Here is a 25,449-nt window from a genome sequence, read left to right on the forward strand (position 1 = left end):
GTGATCCTGGCAAGCTCTACAGAAGGAGAAGCCAGGCTTTAAGCAGGCTTCCAGCTCGACAGATGAGTCTTCCACAGAGGTGATTTCCCAGGACAACAGAACATCGTCCAGAAGCCAGCGACTGTGCCGGCTGTGGACAAAGCACCCTCAGCAGCACTGCTCCCTGCACAGCATCCTGGGAAGCTTGTCCCATGGAGCCAGCTGTCCATGCCACTGGGAAGTCTCCTACAACGTTCAACCACTATTTCCCTTCTGTTTATTAAATCAGCTATTGCTCATTCTGCTCCCAATGGAGATGGAGAAAAAGGCATCCCCTTCCTCCCTCTGGCAACGTCCTCCTGCCCCACACCAAGGCTAAGACCCTCACCCAGACTGGCATGGTGTGCCTCCAGCCGCTCCCCAAGCAGCCGCAGTGTCAAGGCTTCACTGTCACTCAAGCCTCCACCAGTTCCAGGCACAAGTTCTTTTCCTGCAGAGCTGCTCTCCAACCAGTTTCTGCCAAATCACTCATCACCCTGCCACTGCTGTCATCAACGGAGACATGGCATCTGCATGAGCATCCCATCAGACTACCTGACACTTCACTCCATCTCTGGCATGCTGTATTCTTAGCAACTCTCCGTTCACTGATCCTTTAAATCATCTCATCTTTGACCTACTGCATCTTCCACAACTTACTTTCATTTTAGCCTCCAGTGCTGCTTCCCCTGAAATCAATCATAAAACTCTTAATACTTCCAGAGGGAAAGACGGGACGTTATCTCCGAACAACTTCTAGCCCTCTCTTGATTACATCTGATTGTGCTCTCCTTATACTCAATGCAAAATTAAAGTCCTCTGGCTACAAACTCCTCCTTTGCTTCTCAAAACTTTCTGTACCACCCATCTCTAACCACGCCATGAGGCAGAGACCCCTGTTCAGCACCCGAACCTCAGCCCAGCTGACTGCCACTGCAAGGCGGTTCAACGTGAGGCACGGTCAGCTGAGGGGACACCGTGGGGAACGAGCCCGACCCCCGCTGGGATCAGCCATCGCCTTCCCAGGCGGGCAGAGCCGCACACACAAGCCTGCCCGCCCGCAGCCCAGCCACACTGACGGCAGGGTGGCTCTACCCATCCTGCCCCGTTCTGCCCCATTCGATGCACCGCAGGTACGGGGAGGAGGGAGGTGCTGGGGTGGTGCCTCACCGGAGCAGGGCTGATGTGCAAGCAGGTGGCAGGGCCACCATGAGCCATGACGGCATGCGGAGCGGGCGGCACGTGCAGCTACACGTGAGCCCAGGCCAGCCCTCATCACACCGACACACGCTGGCAGCCCCGCTGTTTTGGGAACACAAAGTGCATGACTTTGTGGGATTTCTCAATTGTTAGCGTCCACTCCGTAAAGGAAAACATTGAACAGCTTTAAAAAACTCAGCTCTTCACGTGAACATCACAGGAGAGACACGGAAACATTCTCTCCTCTGTGAAGTGAACAGCTTAATAACACATAACAGATGGGCCACGTCTGGATCTCTCCATCACCATTTGGAATAACACGAGCAGTGTGGCTGCCCGTTGTCCCCACTCGAAGCGGGGGGTTGCTCATTCAGTAAGCAGAAAGTAAGTGGCTGTGGAAAAGCAGCAGATGACAGCACCTTCAACAGCCGTGGGGTGACTCTGGTAACAGCTCTGCAAGGGCCCCACACCAGTCATGCTCACGGAAATCAAAACGTGGTCCTGCAAGCCCTCCTGGAGCAAAGGCATCTTCTCCTGTGAGCAGTGCCACTGGAAGGAGTACGACTGCTCACCTAAGCCACTGCTCAAAGAAAGAGCCGCAAGGTCGGGAAGGCTGCTCTTCCTGTATGCATTTTGCTACGCAAACCCCACAACAGCTACAAAAATAAGCAATAATTAAATTGCAACCTAATCTGTTGCCTTTATGTATGATAAATTATGAATTACTGTATTATGGACACTCATTAAATTCAGATGGCTGCTAAATAAAATATATCAATATTCATCACTCCCCGATCCAATGCCCACGTAATTTAATAATAACAAGCTTGCATGACTTCAGCGAGGCCAGCAGCAGGCTGTACTTGGTGGATTCAGGTCCTGTTGGGAGTAGGCGTAGAAAGGAGTATAAATCTAAACGAGGGATGAGATGACTCAGACGAGACCGTTAGAATGAGGCAGACTATAAAAATACCCAAAAGACGTAAGGCAAATCCTAAAAACACTCTTTTGGTTCTAAACCAGCGAGGCTGGGCCGTTCCTTCTCACTTGTTGCCTACCCAGACTGCGCAGGGCCATGTGAGACAGACAGGGACGAGCCATGCAGCAGCTGGCAGGGACTCGAACCCGCTCGGGGGGCTCTTCATGCCAGCCCCCCACCGCTGAGGGGCAGAGCCAGCACCATGGCTGTGCCCCCTCCCTCGGTTCTGCATCCCCCACATTGCCCTCACCTCACCCCTCCAGTGACGCAGCTTTTTTCAAGGCTGGCTGGAAAATGTCGGGCAATTTTCTGCGTGGTAGGGGAAGAACAGTGAACCCACCAAAAGCTCCGCTGCGCCGGGCCCCCCGAAAGCACCGGCTGATTCATCAGCTTCGTACCAGGCGGGGGAGAAGCCACGGCAGCTTGCTCTGCCGCTCAGACTTCTGCCAAAGCAAACGCGTGCAGAAAGCTAACACCAATGCTTTTCACTTTCCAAGTTAAATCCCTCCAAGGATAGACATTAATTTCTTTTAGGCTTCAGTTCTGGAGCAGAATAAGCTATTTTTATCTTACTATTTCAAAAGGAAAATTTTTGTTAGGAAACTGGAGATTTGCCTCTTTCAGAAATACGGATTTTCTCTCCATAATTGCCATTAAGTAATGGACACTCATTCAATTTAAGGCTCTCTCTAATTTGACAAGAATCTCTAGAAAGAATTTCTCCCTTGAACCACCTCTGTGAGAGATTTTCTGAGAAGCTGTAATTGAGGCGACCTTCCCCAGGAGCGCGGGAGTCCAGAGCGCCCTGGCCAAGAGCCCCAGGGGACAAGGGCTGCTCACCTCGCTGCCCCCGGGGGTATTTGAAATGTGGTCAGTGGGCTATTAAGCCCTTCTTAATCACCTCGGAGTCCCAAAGTGTTTTTCAGAAGGAAATTTACCTTGGCTTAATTAATCCTCATCTCTGTCCACAGCCCGACCGAGTGAGAGGAAAGGAAAAGTGTTGCCCGAGAGCTTTGAAAATCCTGTTCTTAATGAACACTGTGTTAAACGTGTGCTGCACATCTCAATGATACTTTGAAAGACGTGCACATTATAAGCGATTCCTTGTTAACTAATTATGAAATGCAAAGTCATTGCCAATTTACCATCGCAAGACAATGTTACAGCTGCTTTCACATTGACACAATAGGCTCAGACTTTAAAACAGATCCTTCAAAGGCAATAAGTGATTAGCAGGAAAATCAGATCCTTTTCATGGGAAGTGACAATTGAAGATACCCACTGTTTTGAACAGGGAACTCACTCCGAGACTTAAATATTGTATTCCTGTTATAATATCTGAAGCTGCTAACTCAAAATAAATGAAAAGACAGAAGTGATTTTCTCTCTTTCTTATTTTTCAGTTTCCTTAGCTCACTTCCCAAAGGTTCACCCAGTCACTCTCAGTGACGTCTCTGCACAGCATCTGCTTCTTCCCTGCACGCAGGCTGCAAAAAATGAACAGGAAAATACACACACTGGAAGTTCAGCTCCAGCCGACTTCGGTTTCAGTGACTAGGCTTCAGCGTGACAGTGTAGCTTTAATAACCATATCTCACATTAGCAGAACATCTTTGTTTATGCCAAACATACCACATAACATTCAGCAGTATACAAGGAAGAAGGATCATAATTAAATATGTACTGTAATTGTCAAAACAAACAAGCCACATTTATTTTGCTCATTTGCTGATATAGATTCACAGTGGAAACACAAAACTGAATGTGCTGGGTGGTGGATGGACGAATGGCAGCGGAGGGCAGCGAGGCTGGGCGATGAGCAGCGGCCTGACGCCAGGACACAGGGTGGCAGCAGGGGCAGGGGAACTGGCTGCCACTGCAGCTCGTGCAAGGCACAAGTTACATCTGAGGTGGAAGAGCCCCAGCATGGAGCTGCACGTGGTTAAAACCAGAAAATGTGGGGAGAACAACAGAGCACGCCACCCCACACCCTCGCTCGAGTCCCTGAAAGAGCTTTCCTCTTACTTGCTTTTTAATTAACTGCCAGTAATGAGCCTCACCCAAGCAGCCTCAGCAGAGTGCCTCTTAATGGTTTCTCGCTGCCCTCCAAATGCAGGGTGTTTTAATTACAGGCTGATCCTGGCCAAGCCAGCAGGTCTGTGCATCCCAGGGAACAGGGCCACCTCCACAGCAAGACACCGCGTCGTTTGCGTCCCTGCAGCCACTGCACGCACCACAAAGGAAAAGGAGTGTTTGTGCATGTCACCCTGCTCAGGGCACCCTGCTCCCCGTAACACCACCTAACGCAAGGCGAGCCACAAAGGCTGGACACAAACAGGTTGGATATGAGGAAAAATGTCTTCACTGACAGGGTGGTCAGGCATTGGAACAGGCTGCCCTGGGAAGCGGTGAAATCATCCCTGGGGGTATTTAATGTGGCGCTTAGGGACATGGGTTAGTGGTGGACTTGGCTGTCCTGGGTTAATGGTTGGACCTGATGATCTCAAAGGTCTTTTCCAACATCAATGATTCTATGAGTCTATGTCTGGTGGACAGCCGCCACACTGCACTGGGGAAAGAGCCTCGGTGTCAGAGGGACTAACAGAGAGCGATGAGTTTAAAAAACATTAAGTGATAAGTCTAAAAGAAACAGAAGCTCCAGATAGCAGAAGAACTAGGTACCTTTTTTCCCACTCCATCTACTTCTTCCCCCCGTTTATTTCCCAGTACACTGTCTGTATGCCCATGACAGTGCCCCTTCATGCTCCCAGTGCCGAGTACGGGGAGCACATGTCTTACACAGGGGCAAAGCCCAGCCTGGGAGGTCCGAGCCCAATTCAGCAGGTGCCTCCTGTGCAGTCTAATGGGTCACTTCTTCCTGGACCCCAGCTCATCAGTCAGACTGGTCATCTGCAACAGCCAGGCAGTCACACACCTACAGGGAGGGAAACTTTGTGACCCAAAGCGGCACCTGCGACCAAGGACAAACCGACACAGCCTACACAAGGGGCTCCTCCTGCAGAGCATCGCCTCAGGACAGAGCTGGTACCACCCAGGCAAACATTTCTGTGCGGTCAGAGCCAACACAGTAATTAAGAGCTCATCTAGCAGGTAGGTGTGTCCCCATATCCTGATGTATCAAACATCATGCTCTGAAGCACCTGCAGGACAGAATGTACGTATGTGGGACGTATTTGCCAATAGTGTAAAGGCTGTACTTGAGCTCAAAGCCTACCGAACGCTGCTGTATCAAGACCTACTTTTGCAATAAAACTTATGCAAAATTTGCAACATGTTAGCACACAACGAACTGGCGAGCACTTCCCAAAAAGGCTTAAAAAATAAACTTGGGGAATGCAGCTGCCACTTTTGTCAGACAAGGGAAATCTGATCTTGGATCTATCAGAAGAGCCCCAGTTGCAGTCCTGACAGGAGGTCCGTATGAGGAACACCAAAGTAAGACAAGTCAAGGGACATCTGAGGGCCACAGGAGATGTTGTCCAGATAGGATACACCCATAGCCTAGTGAGAATTACTTTTTTTTACTAATGTGCCAACATTTATGGCAACATTAAGTAATTTCTTACATTTAATGATTATTTTTGACTGCAGTTACATATCTGACCTTTTCCCTGTCCAGTGAGGTTTTTGCTGGCGGCTGAAAAGAGGCAAGATCACTCTGACAGTGCTGGTCATGACTCTGGGCAGTACAATGCCTGTATCCACATTTTGCCAGTGCTTGCAAATCGCTTACATGAGATCGACAATGGCCCGGACGCTACTGAAACCCCCAGAGTGGCTCCCCAAAGCCTAGAAGATGCTTTCAGCTCCCACCCTGCTCCCATTCCCGGTGCACCCTCCCCTCAGCACGTGGGCGCAGGGCATCACTGCCTTCTGCTGTGGAAAGGCAACAGCCCCACCAACCAGCTGCAGACTCCGTGTGCCCCTTCGTTCCCCTTTTGGTTTCTTTAAAAAAAATTGACAATGTCTGGATGTCACTTAAAATCAAGAGTTAATTGCACAGCACGCCGAGGAGTAATGTCTGCAGTGGAAAGAGCCATGTACGCAGATGACTTTTCAGGCTTGAGTAATTAAACAGAAGGAGAAGCAAACATTCAAGGAGCACCCAGCCAGACGGGTACGGCCACAAGTAGCCCGCTCACTGCATCACTCCCTGCTGCAAATGTCAATTTATTCTTGCTATTTTTCTTTATGCTCTGTGACATTAACAGAGTAAATTTAGAAACAACAGACTATTTCTTTATATAGCAACAGTCAACCTGTGGAAAGCAGTGCCCTGAGACTGCAGAACAGATTCTCCAGTCTTTTTTTTTTTAAGGGTTGTCAGGTCATATTACCACGAACAGGCTGACAAGCTAAGAGAGCAATAGGGACGCTCACACTTCTTTGTCAAGACATACACTGAAGGGCAGGAGATACTCCTGCCCGGCTGCACCCAGCTGCCTGGCTCCCCTCGATAGCTGCCAGTACGACCACATACGGAGACGGGGTGTTTGGATGGTTCGGATGTCTAATTCCAAGCAGGCACCATACAAAAAGTTAAGAAGTGATGCTATCTGGTTAAGAAAAATGAGAAAAAAACGTTTCAGTAGCTTTTTACGAGACGAGTTCTGATGGAGCTCTGCTAAATGGAGAGACAAAGCCCCGCTAACAGTGCTGAGCGGCACCAGTAGCCGAGCAGCGAGGAGCATGGGCAGAGATGGCACAGGGGGTGCTGCCTTCAAGCCCGGCACTTCCCCAGCACCAGGCACTGCCGCGGTGGGTCCATGACCAGACCTTCCAGTTGCTATGGAAATACAGATAATAATGAGCAGCAAGAGTAATCGTAGAGATGCACCAGTTGCTAACGCAACATCCAATGCACTTTATCATGCTGTAACAATATCCCAACTCCCGACGTGCAATCACACAAATGCATCTTAGAGACAGAGCCATTTTGGAGAAGGAAAAAAACCCCGATGCTTTGTACGAAAAGATCAGGGAAATGGCTTACAAGAATACTCAAATTAGACAGACCATCACTAATCTTAGTACCATATCACTTTGAAAGGCCCTGACACTGTATTTAGAAGATTTTAAACATTAATTAATAGGAAAATTAGCAATATTAATAATTAACAATGCTTTTCCAAGAAAGAGTGAGCCACATTAAATCCAGTAAACAGCAGGTAACTGAAGTCCTCAGACTTGGCATGTTTTTCCAGTGTACCTAAAGAAAGCAAAAAAAGCTGCTCAAAGCAGAAAAGAAAAGGAGCTACCTGCTTCTTGTTTAACTTCATGTTTTATGCAGAAACACACACTGAGGTATTGTGAAAAAATTATTAGGTTCACAGCAGCAAGTAGTATGTGATTGATCATATGCAGGCAGGAAAACTCACCCGTATTTTAGGGTAAACAGCCCCTACAGCCCTTTGTATGGTGGCAGTTGAACTGTCCCTGGAAGTCCTGAGCTATGTGCACACAAGAGCAGGCAAAGAGCAAAAAAATCCCTGGCTCCCTGCAGAGCATTCCAGGGCATCCCACTCCCACTCAGCGCTGGCAGAGCCCCTAGCCCCGTGCGCGGGCACATGGGTCTGCACCCCAGCCTCACAGCTGGAGCACAGCTCTTGGAGGCAGGCGAGCATCCTGCTCCATGTGGAGCACCCCCTGCTCCCCCGCTCCCCAGCCACCAGCCAGGGGCAGGTCTCTGCTCTCTCGCCCACCCGCACTGCCAGCTGGTGCCTGCAGAGCCTCCCCCAGAGGACCGCAGCCCACGAGCCCAAGGGTGCTCTCTCCACTCCTTTGTTGATATGCTTGCTTTCCACCAATTTCACCAAAACAGCATCTACGACTTCTACTTCCTCACATCTATTTAACCATAACTACTTCCCTACAGGAACTCTCTGTCTTTGCACAAGATGAGCTGTGAGGCAGAAATTGTTCCCCGTGAGGGCGGCGAGGCGCTGGCCCAGGCTGCCCAGAGCAGCTGTGGGTGCCCCATCCCTGGCAGTGCTCAAGGCCAGGCTGGATGGGGCTGGGAGCAGCCTGGGCTGGGGGGAGGGGGCCCTGCACACGGCAGGGCGTGGGACTGGGTGGTCTCTAAGGTCCCCTCCAACCCAAACCATTCTGTGATTCTGTGAATGCTCTCCAATTTCATTGTAGTCTTCCATGGCATTACCATAACACAGCTGCACCGGTGAAGCTGTATTGGTGGCTCTCCAGTCACCCTTCAGGTCTTTTGTCCAACACTCCCCCATTTTCCCACTCTTTATTACACTCCTGATGAGGGCATGGAGCATTCGGGTTGCAAGTGGGAACTTAAAAACAGCTGAGAACAAGACAGAATTCAGTATTAACATTTACTTTAAATTACAAGAGAGCCTTTAAGAGGTGTGACACTGAAAAAAATAGGGGGTTTCTGGGAACAACCTTCATTATTTTATTTAATATCATACATTCTATCATTTATTTTATTTTTCCTGATTATCATTGCTTTTATGAAAATAAATCCAGAAACGTTAGTTTCCTGTGAACTCAGTGTGTAACAGCCCTGAGACAAGAACTCTTTCTAACAATGAGCCTCCAAGAATATTTTCTACAATCAGCTGCCTCTGGCTTTTAATCAAAACAGGTTTTACTACTTGCCACACCAGCAAATTCACTGTGGGACGTGAAAGACAGTCTTGTTCCCCCTACTGTTTCATCGAGGCTGGTAATGACTATCAGAACACTGGGAAAATAAACCAAACAAACTGGTTCATGCACCGGCCAGATCAGTCTGTCGACTTTTCTATCACGGTAGTGAATCTATAGGGTTAAGAGCACAAACCACGTGGCTTTTACATGAAGGTAACCAGACGCTACCTCAGCAGCAGCTCAGTTAACAGATACTTCCATCATTGCTTATCATCTGTGGGTGCCTAAGAAGCATTTCAACTGCAAGAGCTGCAATGGGGGATACACTTAAAAATGAGGCTTCTTGCTTTTTAACACATATATACTGTAACTCTAGTACCGCTGCAGATACCACAATTACAGCATTTAAGGGTGGTCTCTGCTACAGCATTTCATTCCACTTGAGCACCATAAACCAAATGGCAAAGAAAGAGAAACATCATGAAAAAGAGCTGCAGTTGTCAGCTACATTCACCTCTTGCCAGCTGGATAGATTAGCACCATGGAAATACAGTTGATGTCTGGTTTGGGGTTGGCTTTTTTTTTTTTTTAACTTACACATATCAATGAATGCACTGGCATCAACCATGAATTCCCCCATGGCTCGGGAGCAGACCAGCAGTGCTCTGCTTCGCAGGACAGGTCAGCTCGGCACAGCACCCCGCGTGTCTGCCCTGTTCGGAGCACACACAGCTACGATGCCCTCACAGCACAGGGGTCCAAAGGAGCTCCCTCAACGGGCAGCTTTGAAAGAGAGTATGCACTGAACTACAAGAACGGAAAGCCTTTTCTTCTCCGACAGGCAGGCAATTATATATCTATTTAAAAAGCTAACAAGTCCTTTATTTACTTACATTGCGATGTGAGCAGTGTGTGATATCTGCATGTGTGTACATCGTACTTGGAGCTAATTTATACATTCCCAGTTGAGATAGCTTTCCCCACGACAGCCCTGTCAACACAGTGATGATGACTTGAAAACAAACTCTGGATTTTCTTCCCAAGAGCAGCCACCGGTGGGGTTTGCACCGTGTGCGTGGCTCCAGGGCACTATTTTAGGCGCACGGTCCTATCTTTGTCCCAGAGACTCGTAAGCAGCAAACACGCTCCCAAAATACCTTCCGCTGGGATCAATGGATGTGCCGCTCGTCAAAAGCTGCTGCAGCGTTTTAATGCCTGTGGAAACGCTGCTTCTCAACTCAACTGACCTGCACTTCCTCGACACATACAGCTGAAGAGGGAATACGCACCGAGGGCCAGCAGCACCAGTGGCTCACCAAGGTTTGGAAGGAGAGCAAACCACCCCAAGCAAGCTACCGCACCAGTGCTGCAACGCACCGGGCAGCAGCGCGCAGCACCGGGAGCCATCGGCTCCGAGGCTGGAGAGCCCCAACACCGAGGCAGGGCAAAGCGCACTGCTGAGGCTGGGAGGTTCAGCCTCCCTGCAGCTGCCGGCATCCCCACGTGCGGTTCTGTGTTCTGCCACCCATCCAGCTGGGCAAGGCGTTTCACACTGCTCTGGTGATAGAAGGGGCTCTATTTTGCAAATAAGGAAAAATTAGGACCAAGACAACATAAATGAGCGTCTGTTAGTCACACATGCTTGTGATGTAGAGAAATCTGGAAAGGGAAAGAAGAGCCACAAGAGATTCATGGATACTTGAAGATACGTCTGCTGGGGTAGGCTTGACCCCAAGCAGGAGCAGTTATCCCCTTTGGTGCTCCCTGAAGTCAACAACAAATCTGTTCTTTATGTTGGAGGTGTCAGAACAGATTTACTCAGTGGACGAGCCACACTGATGCATCCGAGTGTGCCAAACACTGTGGGGACTGAGCCTGCCCACCCGGTACCTGCAGGAGGACAGGCGGGATGACCATAACAGCGCAGGATCCATTTCAACTCCGCAACAAGAGAGGGGGCCCAAATTCACTGTGGGGATGTCAAACAGAATTATTCTCCAAGTTTAACTTCTCTGAGGAAAGCAGACACCCTATGTCAGTGATAAGAAATCTGGAACACGGATATGTACCAACTCACTCTGGAAAAAAAAATCTGCTAAAAGACTTTGAACACAAGAAAGAGGGAAGCCTTGCCTCTCGCAGCAGCACGCAGCAAGGGCATCACCCTCCCCTCCAGCTGCCACAGGCACCACTGCAGGTGCAGCCCTCGCCCCGGTACAAACTGCAGTACCGGTGCACGCATAGGGAGCAGAGGTGACCCTCGGGAGAGCCCCCCTCCCTGCATGCCACAGCAAGGCACGGCACCTCGAGGCGCTGGCACCCCAGCACGGATGGCTCGCGGGGCACGATCACACCCCCAGGGCACCGCATTCACACAGCGTCGCCACCCACCACCGCCCACCCCCACGGGCACCAGGCCGCCATCTGCCTGGCTCCCCCCCTGGGAATAAATCCCCGTGCAGCCTCAGTGAGAGTCAGAGCGGAGCCAGCGATGGAAAATTCCGGATTCGCTGCAGGTGGGAGGAGGAGGGCAGAGGCCTCCCAGAGGGGGGGAGGCGGGGGTGCCTTCGGAGGTGCCAAGCTCAGTGCACGGAACAATGCAAACCAAGGCCAGAGGAAACACTGCCTAAAATTATTTCCAAAGTAGTACTGATGGGCAATCAGCAAGCGAATTGTTTATTGAAGTTACTCAACATTTTGATAAACTGAAGCCATTTGTTCTGGTTTTAAAAAAAACTGTTATTTTTTAAATAATTTCATACATAGATCTTTATATCAGAAAGCCATGTAGAAAAATATACAACATGCTGAAAATATTCATTAATCAGTCCCTAAGTTCACCTCGTTGCAGCTGTGCTTGTTTTGACGCCTGCTTGCCATTTCCCTGCTGTGGCATTTAACATGCAATAAAAACCAACTGAACAAAACCAGCAGTGACTGTAAGTGCCCCCAGCACCCTGTTCCGCACGTGCTGTACCACACAGCTTTTATGCTGTCACTGGGTTTTAAGGTGTTATCAAGGGACTATCACAAAACCCTGACACAGAATCATGGACTGGAAGGGACCTTGAAGCCCACCCAGTCCCACCCCGTGCCCTGGGCAGGGCCCCCTCCCCCCAGCCCAGGCTGCTCCCAGCCCCATCCAGCCTGGCCTTGAGCACTGCCAGGGATGGGGCACCCACAGCTGCTCTGGGCAGCCTGGGCCAGCGCCTCGCCGCCCTCACGGGGAACAATTTCTGCCTCACAGCTCATCTGCATCTCCCCTCTCTCAGCTTAAGGCCATTCCCCCTTGGCCTGTCACCACGTGCCCACGTACAAAGCCCCTCTCCAGCTTCTTGCCGGCCCCTGTAGGTGCTGGGAGCTGCTCTAAGGTCTCCCCGGAGCCTTCTCCTCCCCAGGCTGAGCAGCCCCAGCTCTCCCAGCCCGGCTCCATAGCAGAGGGGCTCCAGCCCCCTGACCATCTTCGTGGCCTCCTCTGGGCTCGCTCCAACAGGTCCACATGTTGGTGTCCTAGCAGTAGCTGACAACGTAAGGCAGCTTCCAGATTGCCAGTGGGTCTAACTCCTGTGTTAGCTGCAGCTGGAAGATGGAGAGCTGTGGCCAGCTGGGATGTCTGAGCAAAGCAGCATGGTACCACCATCAGCACCCCAACATGAGCATCTCTTTGCCCATCAGCTCTGCCCAGACACCTGCCTGTATCTTCTGTGCAGCTAAGCCTAAACCTCGGGGACTCCTGAGCTACTCCAAAAATCCCAGTACGAAGCTGACAGGCAGCACCTGTGTTGGGAGGGGTAAGCCAAGCAACTCACATACCGGGGAGAGAAAGCCCAAGTTGCTGCCTGCTCACCAGCTCCCTGTTGTTCCCACCACATGCTGCTTTATCTGCATCTCTTCCCACAACATGGGTTCATTTCTTGAACAGGCATCATTTGCCATTTGGGGAACTCAAAGCATTGTGCTGAGCTCATAGCAACAGCTCAAACCCACGCTGACTTTCCTGGTAGTGTTTATTACTGGTTAAAGGTGCAACGATGTATGAAAGTAAATGAAAACATGTCAAGGTCAGACCCAGGAGGTGCTAGAGTCGCTGAGCTCTGGACACCATCAGAATGACTGGCCAGTCTGCCCACACAGGGATGATGGGGAAGCTCCAGCCCTTATGGAGGCACAGGACCAGCACTAGCTGGTGAGGTTACCATCTCATCCCTGAAGGTCCTGCCAAGCTGCTTTCTGTGCTGGAGGAATCGATGGCAGTTCAGTTTTGAGCAAATCTAGAATCAGGCTTGAATATGAAATTATTGGGACTACTTGAATGTGTATGAATTATTCATCTGATTACCACATGTGGCACGGAGCCTTTAAAGTGCAAATCATTTGCGACCAAGCTTTAGCCTTATTTTCTGTGAAGCATAAAGCACATTTTCCAACAGTGCAAACAACCCATCTAATGTCTACCGTTTCCTGTGTTTCCTACTTTCTGGTCTTGCCTGCCCGTTTCCATTAAGACTGGGGAACCAGTAAAATATCAAGTGAATGTGCAGTGTATGGCTTTCCAGTGGATTATATGACATTTGTTTTACAAGGTAGTTTAGCATGCTACATACCACAGTTTAAAATTCGCAAGAGATGTAATATCCTTCTGACAGCAAAGACGCAGTTGGCACAGCCCAGCCATACCACCATGGACGCACAGCTGCACCACAGCTGGCACAGCCCAGCCATACCACTGTAGACGCACAGCCGTACCACAGCCGGCACAGCCCAGCCGCACCACCATGGACGCACAGCCGCACCACAGGACGCACAGACCTGAGTGCGCTCAGGCAGGTTTTGTTTCTCACAGCAGTGGCCTGTGGGTGTCTGCAGCGTGCACTGATAGGGAACGTCACACCTTGGCAGCACACTTGCCATCCAGTGCTTTAGAAGTGTTTTTTCTAGATCTGAAATAGCACAGAAATAGTAGTAGCAATAAAAAGCTATTTGTGAGATAAAGAAAACGTGTTTCACACAACATCACAACTCCTGAGCTGTGTACACGTACTGTGCTGCTACACATGCGGTCCGTGGAAAACAGATTTGGAAGGATTTTGACTGCCCCTGATGGTCTTGCATGATTAACTGACACTTAATGCAGGGGACTTTCCAACTGTATAATTGATTCCATTTTTTTAATAATTGTAATTAGCATTCATTGCAGCCCGCACCTCCACATGTGTTTCACCTAATCCTCGCAGAGAACTGCTTGCTCAGAGGAGGAACCTGAGCTTCAGCCCCAGCCCTTCCAAGCCCCTTCTTTCTGACCTTTGTCAGTATACTCAGGCACTAGAATTAAAAACACACACAGAAATTCTTCAAGTGACCATAAAAGGGGGCATAAGTAAGTACTTATCCACATGCCCTTATACTGAATATCCTGCCTATACACCAATAACATTAAATGCCAATGCTAGGCATTTAATAATAAAGCAGCAAGTCTTGGCTGCTAAGTTCCTAAATACTGCAATAGTTCCTTTCCAATGTAAGTTTCTTCCCAGTTACCACTGAGTTTCCCTGTTCTCTTCCTTTTTCCCTCCACCAGTATCAGAAATTATATATATGATGGCCTTTTGTTCCCACCAGGTATAACCCCTCTAAACGCACAGGATGTAAATCATACACCAGTGTTTTAAGCAGTGATGTCAACTTTTTGTTTGGGTTCTTTCTTTGGTTGTTTGTTGGAAGGTGGGGAGCATTTTTTTGGTCGGGGAGTTAACCTGAAAGGAATAAAGAAAGAAGGAAATATTTTTTTCTGAGCAAAGGCAGCTGTGTTTTCCCTGGTACAGACGGCACAGAGATGGGAGTCCCAGAGCAATGCACCTGTACCTACAGTGCCACGCTGTCACAGTTGCGCTCTCACCCACACCACTCTGCTTCAGAGCTACTCCATCCGCTTTCTCCAGTGCTCCAACCTGCTGCAACCAGCATATTACCCATATAAATATAAAAGATCACTTATACCTTTAGACAGTTAGGCTGTAATACAAAAGCCTTGGACAATAAGGTGACTTTCTGTGTTGGAAAAGCCTTTTGCAGGTTAACCCGAAAGCTGCTCTGAGCACCATCCACCACAGAAGCCCACCAGCTCTCTGCTGGTGCCACTGAACCAAATAAGTGTATTTTTTGGAATAATAAATGAAAATTATCAGCTTTCAGAACAGTCAGCTGAGCTGTAAATACATTACATTGCTGTGTAATTTAATTACACAGCACGGCTAACCACCATTGGGGTTTGGTGCGCAGTCAAACCACCAAGCCGCCAAATTCAGAACACCATTCAGCACCTGCACTCCTTTGCTAGTCCCAGCACTGGAAAAGACCCTGAACAACAGACTAGATGTAAATTAGCACATCAACATTCACACACTGTCGTCATTGCTTAGCAGTATTCAGAGCCGTCTGTTCACACACACCTAAATGCTTTTAATGTTCCATAACTGTCACCTGAAGTAATTTAATTCCTAAAGAAAAGCAAGAGAGGGAAAGAGGACACCGACATTTATCTTTTACTGTTAGGAGAAGCTAAGCCACTCATGAGCTATCGCAGCTCTCTTTACTTCAGGGAAGAAATGCCAAACCAGCCATGGTCGCTCTCCCCAGTGCACACCTATCTACACACGAGCACACTCAGCATCTTGGATTTACACACCCTCCGGCATCCCTCTGTCACTGCCACCACACTCCACGTTACTTCTCTGCAACGTCACACAACAGGAAGTTATTATCCATGACTGATGTAGGTGCCTCATTACGGGATCTGAGGACAAGGTGGTAGAAACCACACATTAACAAAACCCACAGCTGTGAAACACTTCACAGACCATTGAATGACACTGTGTTTGAAGCTGTGGCTGGAGAGCAGGTCCATGGAAAAGAACAGGAAAAGTCATACCTGCTTCTGCATTTCTCAGGCTGACTGCGAACAAGAGGCTCAGTGATGTCCCCTGCCAGAGCACGCCCAGATGGGCCACACTCACGGGGACTTGGTCGTGGCCACAGTGAGCAGAAAGCCCGTCCTGACTGGGGAGAAAGCGAGCATCACTCAATTTCAGGCATTCCCACACAAAATAAACTGATATTTAAAAGGAAACCCACGTTATCGCCCAAGCTGTGTGAACTGGTGAGCACACACCACACCACACATGCCTCCTCTGGCCAATGCGCTGCACGGTGACCCCCCAGCCCAACCAGCTGTCGGCACTTCAACCAGCTTACCACTTCAGAACCCAAGTTCCACATAATAGAAGTACCAAACTGCAAAAAGATAAACTGTTTTCATTTCTGGGGAGGTTTAACTTGTCAAGTGACACACGCTGACATGTTGCCAGCCACAGCACGAGATGGCCTTGTGAGTGCCTTCACAGCCAGGCACTGACGGTGCAAGCTCTCCTGGCCGGCAGCTGCTGGCGCTGGCGTCTACAAGCGAGCTGGCACCATCAGCTCCATTTCCTTGGACCTGTACCCTTGGAAAGCACAGCTGCAGGCATCACTGGGAATGCCAGCAGAGCTGGGAAGGTCACCACGCCAGCACCAGGAACGTGGTCAGTGAGGTGTTTAGACCCCTAGCAGCGTGCTCCTGCGTGCTTTTCTGAATTCACAGAAAGCCCATTTCAAGTCGATTGTGAAGACTGTAGCCTTTACAGAACAGACCAAGTATTAATTTGGTCAAACATTTTACTTGAACTGTACTTCCAGTAACTTTGTTCTTGATTGCCCTTTTCCCTCCCTATCGCTCAAGCATCCCATGAATTGCTGTGGGGTTTCTTAATATTTTCTTACTTTGGCTTCATGCAAACAGCCTCAGCTGCCCTCAGGGTTTGTTTCACCCCCATCTCCTCTCTTTAAACCTCCCATAGACACATGAGTCCCCAAGGCCTTGCAGGACCTTTCCTCCCTCACCTCCAGAAGGTGTTTGGGCTATTCCTACAGAAGGGTGGATGTGAAATCCCCATCCAGCGCTGCTCGGCACCAAGGGGCAGGCCATTGCGTGTGGGTCCTGTGGGACAGAGCATCCCCCTCTGGCTACGTGCCCGATGAGCCAGACTCAAATGCATGGGGGCTGGGGAGCAGCGGGGAGGAGGAGGAGGGTTTGACCAACCTGGCATCAAGAGCCCACATCTCCCCAGAGCAAACGAGCGCTCAGAGGGAGCCGGCTCTGTGCAGAGCTGCTGCAGCCCTCACCTCCCTCCTGCCTCCCGGCAGCACCGTCCCACGCTGCCGGACCTGGGAGGGTCGGCTGGGAGCTGGTGCCTCTGCAGGCAGAGAGCTGGCAGAAACCTGGCAGGCTCAGCACGGATCAGTCCCTCACAGGGACCTCCTGAAGGGTGCAGTGACCCCAGCGGTGCTCAAACGCCCACCCCTTGGGACCCCCCCACCTGAGGGCATCACCAGTGCCTGCGCAGCCTGTCCCTGCAGAGGACCCTGCAGCCCCACTCCCCAAAGCGGAATGGCCACCTGGATGCTGGACTCAGATTCGGAGAAACAACATTTGTCAGTGTCGTGGTCTAACCAGGACACTTGGCCAGGTCTACTATGTGTGCTGGACCTCCACAAAATGCAAAAGCAGGAAAACTTGCACCACGCAGACCCTATTGCTGGGCTGGCAGCAGGCATCGCCTCCACACGCATGCCGGGCATACCTACAGGACAGATGATGAGTGGGAAGGGGCCAAGCAAGGAGAGGGCAGAGCAGCATGAGCATACCCAGCCCCGCACAGCGCGGACCCCATCTGCACCCCTGCTAACCGTGAACCTGTAACATAGGAAACAGCAAAGGAAACGTGAAAACACTGCAAGGATTTGAAAAAACAAGATAGATAACAAAATGCTGGGAATATGAAATGTCCAGTGGTCATGCATACTCCATCCTCTCTACAAAATGCAGATCAGTTTTGTAAATAGCTGTAAATCAGAAGATTTAAATACCTGTTCTTAAGCCAGTGCGAGTGAAAGATAAAGCACGGTCTTAGGTGAGCAACAGCAATGGTTCTCCATAACTGCAGCTTTCACTGTTCAAAGGGAGACATTTTTTCCCTTGTCATCAGTGGAATCCAGAACGGTTTTTCTTCAGATTTCTTTCAGCGCTACTGAGAACAGACCACGGCCTTCAGTGTAGAGAGTGACAGCAACGTTATTAATTATTTCTGAAGGAGAAAGCAAGCCAGTAACCCAAACGTTGCACATATCACCATATGCTTTCATGACTTGCAGTTGCTGAGTTCTCTGGATTTACCTTACTTCTGCATTACATGCCACATTGAAAAGCTTCACGTGCGGAGAAGTTTTCAATCCTGAGACTGAAGAAGGAGCATCGGCTGTGCTGGGGAGGCGGGGGGCAGTGAGCATGTGCCAAGCGCTTGTCTCTGGGCAAAGCACACAAAAAGCCACAGATCCGGGGGAAGCAAGAATTAAAGCAAAAACAAAGCACCGCTGACAATACTAAACACAGCTTTTCTGACACCTCCTTGTAATTCCCACTCCCTCCTCCCCCCGTTAACTTATTAAGCTACCACTTCGATAATACATAAAGGCTTTTTTCTCTTGTTTTTAAATAACAGGGAAAGGCATCTGTGCTCTCAACCCACAGCCACCCAAGAGTCAGGCTATGAAAAAAGTTTGCCTTGCAATCTGATCAGTGATTACTTCAGTAAGTAATTTGCACAGCACAGAAGGTTAAAACATCTGTATCTGATCCTAAATAAACAGTATTTGGGATCCTGTAACTGGCTTACTGGGCAGGGCAGCCCCAGCCCCCAGGGACCAGGGGACCCAGTCAGGCCACGGTGGCCACCCCGCAGAAGAGCAGCACCTGGTTTATGACACATCACCTTCGGAGAGGGAGAAAAACTTTTCCTGGTCCCTGGCTGGGACTGTCCTGTCTCCCAGGGCCCGTTTCCTGGCAGCGCAGTGGGATGCCCCCAGACCTGGGGCAGACCTGGCAGGAGGCGTTTGGGCTGCCGCAGAGATAAGAGACACGTGATGGGGTCAGGCTTTGCTCCCCATCCTCTCCACATCTCTGTCACTCCAACACCTCCAACAGCCTGGCAGCACGCCCTTGTTTCCCCAAAGGTCCCGACCCCTGGAACAAACAATTACAGGGAAGAATCCCGATAGGAAAAATTAAAGCTTGGCACTGTGGGGAATGCTGGACATCTCACTCCCATTGGATGGGAAAATAGGAAGTAAAAGGAGGAATGTAAACAGCTTGCCAATCTGCGACAACTGAACTCTTGACTTCAAAGGGATGCAAGCTGACGATGGCACATGGGTCTGAGCATCCTTCCCGAAGCCGCAGCTGGTGGCACCCAGCACCCAGAGCACCCAACCAGTGCAGGCGCAGCAGGAGGTGGCTGCAGGGTGATGGGTCAGAGCAAGAGGCAGGTTTGGCACCAACACACAGGGCTCATTCTCTGTACATCAAACAGCTCCGCAGACGAAGTGCTCCAGTTTTCGCTCACCAGATCAGCAGGGTGAGGCAGGAGGGATGCACACTCTGGTGTGTGTAACCCTACAGCCTGCCAACACATGGTTTGAAATTAAAATGGGGGTTATTTTAAGCACGATCCCCCAGGTTCTGCAGCTTCTTGCCCGTTTCCATGGGGACGGGCGCTGTGCCGCGCAGCTGCCGAGGCCGCCAGCCTCCCGTGGTCCCGCGAGGATGAGGCTGGTGGGGAGGCAGAGTGGGACCGTCCCTCCAGTGCTATTCGGGCTTCAGGAGCCCCCAGGGCCCAGCACATCCCTACAGCTGGAGCTCTTCAGCAAACTGCACAGCTAGGAAAGCAGCATCGAGACGTGTAACAGTTTTCCTGTTTCACCACAGACACACATTTTTACAGAACAGCATTTCTCAGCCTGGAAACTTGCAGCGGGCATTTGCAGAGCAGCTCTTTTTTAAGTTTTAGACCCACATCTGCCAACACGGGGAGATCGACCACCACAGGCAGGGCCGCACACGGGGTGGTGCCCACAGTCACAGGGCCAGCCTGGAGCAGCAGCCTGGCCCCAGTGAGGAGGGGGCATGCACCCCCCCGCAGCCCCCCAGAGGGGCTTCTCTCCTCCCCGGCACCCCTCACCCTGCCAGGCCGCGGCCGGCCGCCCTCACCGCTGGGTCCGTTTGCTCCCAAACTCCAGCCTCCTCCCAGCACCAGCCGCGCCACAGCACTTCAGAGACCATTCCCTGAGAGGGGAAACCAACCCAGCCATGGCGCTGCCCCTGCCCCAACCCCACACACCTCTGCGCCAGGCTGCCTCGCTGGCCAAACCCTGGGCTGCAAAACCGGGAACCTGGTTTAAAAAGTTGATTTTGATGCAAGTAGGATAAACCCAGCAGCCTGCACTTGACCCCCTTAGAAAAAGCCATCTGCACACTGGCAGAGAGTCAAATAAGGGAGTGGTAAAGAAGTGATCGAGAGACAATACTAATCACGGTGAAAGTAACTGGGCTGCAGCATTAGAACCTTGTAAATCAGCTGGAAATCCAATTCAGTGCCAGGAAACAGGCAGAAAGCCCTCAGACCACTCACCTCGGTGTAAGCGAAGGAAGGAACAGCTCAGCAGAAAGCAGCAGATGGCTTTACATATTCTCATGTATATTTACATACACTTTTTTAGTAAGCCACTTCGATTCAGGAGAAGCCACAACCAAAACGCACTCTTGAAATTCCTCTGTAGATATAACTGCACATACAGATGCATCATGCTGTGTTTTCCCCCCTCTCTCACATAACACAACTGTGGGCACCACTAATAGCACCAAGTGTAAGCGTGCCTTGTATTTCCTATTACTCAGCCTTGTTTCCCAAGTGCCAGCAATGCTGCTAAAAGGTTTTTTTAAAATATTTGGGTTGAAACATTCCTGTTGGCTTCATAATGACAGGTTTTCACCACTTAGTATAAAAACTAAAGTATATTAAAAAAAAAGTATAAAATCAATTTCAAAAAAGAAAAAAGGATTGGGGTGTCAATAAAACTTGTTTGGCCATTTCCTAGAAAAACAACACAAAAACCTTTCTGCCCACATGAAAAACAAACCCTGCAACTGCCATGCTGAGACCTTCCAGCACTCTGTGCCCTGCTGCGGAGAGCCGATAGTCCACAACCGGCAGCCAGGCAGCCGGCACCCGGACAGGGCTTTCGTCTGTGCTGGCAAATTCACTGACCAAGTAAGAAGCTTTTAAAAGGTGCTTACAGGTATAAATAAGAAACCCTAAAAGGCCTCTACAGACAAAGGCCTGTTTTTCCTGATGGAAGACAGCATGCTGTGATAATGCTAAACCTACAAGCCCACTACAATTCACCTTGGCTTACTGAGGCCACCTTACTCCAGCACGCTGTAACTCTGAGCGCTCAACCTTGCAAGCCCTTCTACTCTATTACTTTATCTTCTTCTTCCCATCCTTTTTACATCTTTCTTCCCTTACTTTTTTTTTTTCTTTCCCGCCCATTCATTAACCTTCTCTGTTCAGAAACAGGGTACAAAGTACCTCACCAAAAGGCATCACCTCGAGTTCACACCCAGCCAATGCCTATGCAGCAGCTGCTGAACACGCCAAGGTTTCTGTGTAAACGGAACCAGCTGGAGCCAATGCTCACAAGCCAAGGGGAACCACTCTCTCACGTACCAGGGCTGTCTGGAAGCACACACAAAACACGCAGACCCTATCCTTTCAGAGTCAGCTTTTCCTATTAGTTGAATCCCAGCTCCAAAATGATCAGAAATATTTCAAAGGTTGTATGAGGAAACACGAAACAGCTCGGTGCACACACTGCAGCCAAGCACAGCACCAAAAGGGTGTCAGAGGAAGGCAGGTCCCCCCACTGCAGCTCAGACACAAAGGACCAGTGACAACTGGCCTGCACCCGGCTTCACACTCGAGAAGGTACCTGAACCAGGGGGAAAATGGAGGCCCCATGAAGGGAAGCAAGGAGGGCGCAGGATAGGTGTTCCTCAGGCACGACTCTCCAAAGCACAGCTCCACGCCGCCTGCCCCTGGATGGACAGCAAGCCAGTGCTGCGCACAGGCTGCACCAGTACTGACCCGCTCCGGGCTCCATCCCTGCCGAAGCAATGAGTTCAGTCCCAGCATTAACAAAAAAAAGATGCTGAAAGAAAGAGAGGGTTGAGAGAAGATCCACAGGACAGACTCAGGAATATGAAGTTTACCCTCAGAGTCATGGACTCAGAGAGCTCAATCCACACATCACACCGACACAGATGTTGGGTGGCCGTGGTCCCAGCCTGCTGCTGTGCCGAGAGAGGGGTGTGGCAACAGAAACTCCTCCGGTTAATCGAGGTGAGATCCAGCAGCAGGATGCTGGGGTTCAACAAACGCAGACTGGAGAAAAAAGACGATTTCTAACTGTGAGGTTAACTGCAGATAATCCTCCAGGGCAGGGTGTTTTACACCAAGAGCAAGGACATTTACTGCCCACCCCTAGGAAACCCACCATGCTCTGGCTTTGCCATGCCACTTTGACCTGAGGCAGTGATTCAGTAAAGTCTTGAAACCAGCGCCAATGAAGTCTGGCAAGAGGACTGTAAGGGTTTTCTTGACTCAAAAATCATTTACACATTTGGAATTTGATTTATCTCAGGGTAAATACTGAGCCTTGTGTTACTACTCACTAGGATAAATGGTAACCTTCTATTTACATACACTCAGTCATAATTAAAAGGGATTAACCATTGGATTTAGACAGTCAGGCTCATTCTTGTATATCCATCACAGGGAACGACCTATGGCTAAAATTTCATATACTAACCCATCTTTTCACTTTTTTTTTTCTTTTTAAATTTATTTCACTTTAAATTGTCATCACTAGTAAGTCTTCCACATTGTCACACACAAAACCAAAGTATTAACTGGCTTCTTTATGTAAGAAAGTTATTGGAATGTCTTAAAGAGATCTCCATAGCAACCATGCCGTGCCAGTAAATATGAGTTCACCAGAACAACATTGTAATTGCTCTGAGCACACACTAATAAGCCATGATGAAAAAGTAGGCAATATTAAGAAAGTAATGTCCTAATAAGTCTCCACTATTGCAAAAGTGCTGCTTGAAAATACCATATGAGATGTTATCAGGGTTTTGGCAATGATCATTCACCTGCAAAGCTCAGTTTCCCTATATTGGCTGTATACAGGCTCAGGTCAGAATGAAATGCTTTCTGAATTATGTAGCAAAGCTGTTCCTGCTGACCCAACATATCCAAGAGGAAATGAGTTTTCCACTCTGAGCACAAAATTCTGGTAAATCCCACCAGAGCTGCACACACCCGGCAGGCACATCGACCCCAGCTCACACACACCGTCAGCATGGAGGGCCGGGGCGGGGGTTGGATGGGTTTTGCAGTTCCTTCCAACAGCAATGTCAATGTGCATTTCAGTCACACCACAGCACACGCCTCGGGCAGCGAGCTGGCATTCAAACAGATGTTTTCTCTACAGTTCCGTAATAAGAGATGCAAGAGTTAACAATTTAATGTTATACTCCAAATTGCTAATAACACTTGGTGATATCAACTAGCTACTTCTCCTGTAAAAGTTTACGTGATGTAACACGCCTTTCGCTGTCAGAAGCGGCACAGTCTCGGGTCTGACCACCCTCACCGAGGGGATGCCAGCAGACCCAGCACGCACGTAAACCTGAAGACTCGAATTAACATACATATCTAACTCCAAGTTTATCAAGTGCAAAATTCCAGCACCCCAAGCACCTGGGGAATTTTGCCAGCGCTTGGTTGGTGTCCTAGAGCCAATGCAGTGTTTTGTATGTCAGGATTGCTCCCAGCCACCCACCACCCTGTCTGCCGGCCTGACGCCTCTCCAGAGTTGTCCCCCACCATCAGTCAAAGTTTCCTTCCTTTGGTCCTCTGAAATTTCGCCCTGCATCCGAGATGTCTAATGCATCTGTGGTATGCATGTATGGTGCATTTATACAACAAACTTGTGTTTTGGGAAACAAACCCCAAAGCAGCCTTTCGGCAATGACAAGTCGCTAAGTTTGATGGACGGCTGCACTTGATCTTGGTTTGTTAAAGCCAGAGATTACCCTGCAGATTGAAACTTCACTGCTACACTGGCGCCTCACTGCCCGCTTCTCAATTATCTGTTACCATACCAACCACCGCCCCGTTTCTGTGGGCTGACCCTGCGCCCCGCAGGGAGGCCACACCGGACCGGCACACGCGCCCCCGGGGCGGGGGGCCGACACCCCCCCACCCTCCGGGCCCGCACCGCGCAGCCCCGGCACGGGACGCGCTGCACCGAGCAGAGTGGGGCTCTACAGATGTGAGGATGGGCACCCCGTGGCTGGGCCACCCGGGGCAGGGTTGGGCACCCCGGGGCTAGCCCACCCGGGGCAGGGTTGGGCACCCCCGGGGCAGGGTATCCCGGCCCGCACTCACCGTCCTCCCGCTCGTCGAAGACGGGTCTCTTGGAGGAGGAGGCGCTCGCTCCCATCCTCTTCTTCCACTTGCCCCAGTGAAACATCGGGGCGAGGCGGATGGCATGCCCTGCGCGCCGCTCCCCGCCGCTCCGGCGGCTCCCCCGGGCGGGACCAGCCGCCGCCGCCGCCGCCCTCACCCGCCCCGCGCCCCGCCGCCGACCGCCCGCATGGCAGAGCCCGGCGCCGCCGCCTGCCGTCCGCCTGCCCGCGGCGGCTGCCACAGCGCGGCGCGGCGGGGCCGAGCCGGGCCGGGCCGAGCCGAGCCGGGCCGGGCGGAGCGGAGCAGCGGGAGCCGGGCGGCCGCAGCGCCGGGAGGCGGGAGCGGGAGCGGCGGCGGGGCGGGCCGGGCCGCCCCCAGCGCAGCGCCCCCGGTGGCAGCGGGAGGGCGGCAGCGGCGCCCGCAGGTGCGGAGGGGCCGGGGCGCGGGACCCCCGCCCCCTCCCGCCGCGGCCCCGCCCGCCCTGGCGCCCGGCCGGCGGGTCACGGAGTTGTCCCGCCGCCGGTGCACAGGGCTGTGCGGGGCCGCGCCGCGGGGCTCCCCGCCGTGCGGTGCCGTGCCGTGCCGCGCCGCGCCGCGCCGCGCCGCCCCGGCCCGGCCCGCCCCGCCCCGAGCCCGAGCTGCCCGCGTCCCTGCCGCCGGCCCGGCCCGGGGACGCTCCGCTCCGCCCCGCCGCCCCGGCTCGCCCGGGGCATCCCCGCTGCCGCAGCCATCTCGCACGCGCCGGTGATTTTAAACTGGTCATGAACTGGTAGTGAACTGGTAATGAACGCCGCGGCCGATGTGGCAGGCGCTCAGGTGCTGTTACGGCCGAGCCCTGACCGGCACTGGGAAAGCACAGATCGTTCGTCTTGTGTGAGTCACTAGGACTCGCCGCCGCGTCTTAACCTCGCTAACGTGAAGGCAGCCACATTGGTTTTTATTCAACTATTGTAACAAAGTAAGGACTTGATTTCAGTTGGTGGGTAGCTTGGGCAGGCAATGTTTTTCCTGCACAGAGATTGCGCAGCGTTTCAGAACCGGCCCCACCATGGAGAGCCTTATTCACCGTGTCAGGGGATGTTACATGGGATGTTCCGAGGCAGAGAAGACAACCAAGCGTCAGGCTGGTGGTTGGGCCTGAGCAATGGCCGC

General features: G+C 51.1%; 1 protein-coding gene across 1 annotated transcript in view; it reads right to left on the reverse strand.

Moving 5' to 3' along the window:
- STK32C (serine/threonine kinase 32C) overlaps positions 1 to 24,618 on the reverse strand; it is a 96,840-nt gene extending 72,222 nt beyond the window's left edge. The window contains exon 1 of the mRNA XM_056352587.1: positions 24,277 to 24,618. Coding sequence (XP_056208562.1) covers positions 24,277 to 24,361 — 85 coding nt within the window. The 5' untranslated portion in view covers positions 24,362 to 24,618. The remainder of the gene's footprint in view (positions 1 to 24,276) is intronic.
- Between the last annotated feature and the right edge of the window lie 831 nt (positions 24,619 to 25,449).

The sequence above is a fragment of the Falco biarmicus genome, chromosome 9 (assembly GCF_023638135.1).
Source record: "Falco biarmicus isolate bFalBia1 chromosome 9, bFalBia1.pri, whole genome shotgun sequence".
In the NCBI taxonomy this organism is placed as follows: Eukaryota; Metazoa; Chordata; class Aves; order Falconiformes; family Falconidae; genus Falco; species Falco biarmicus.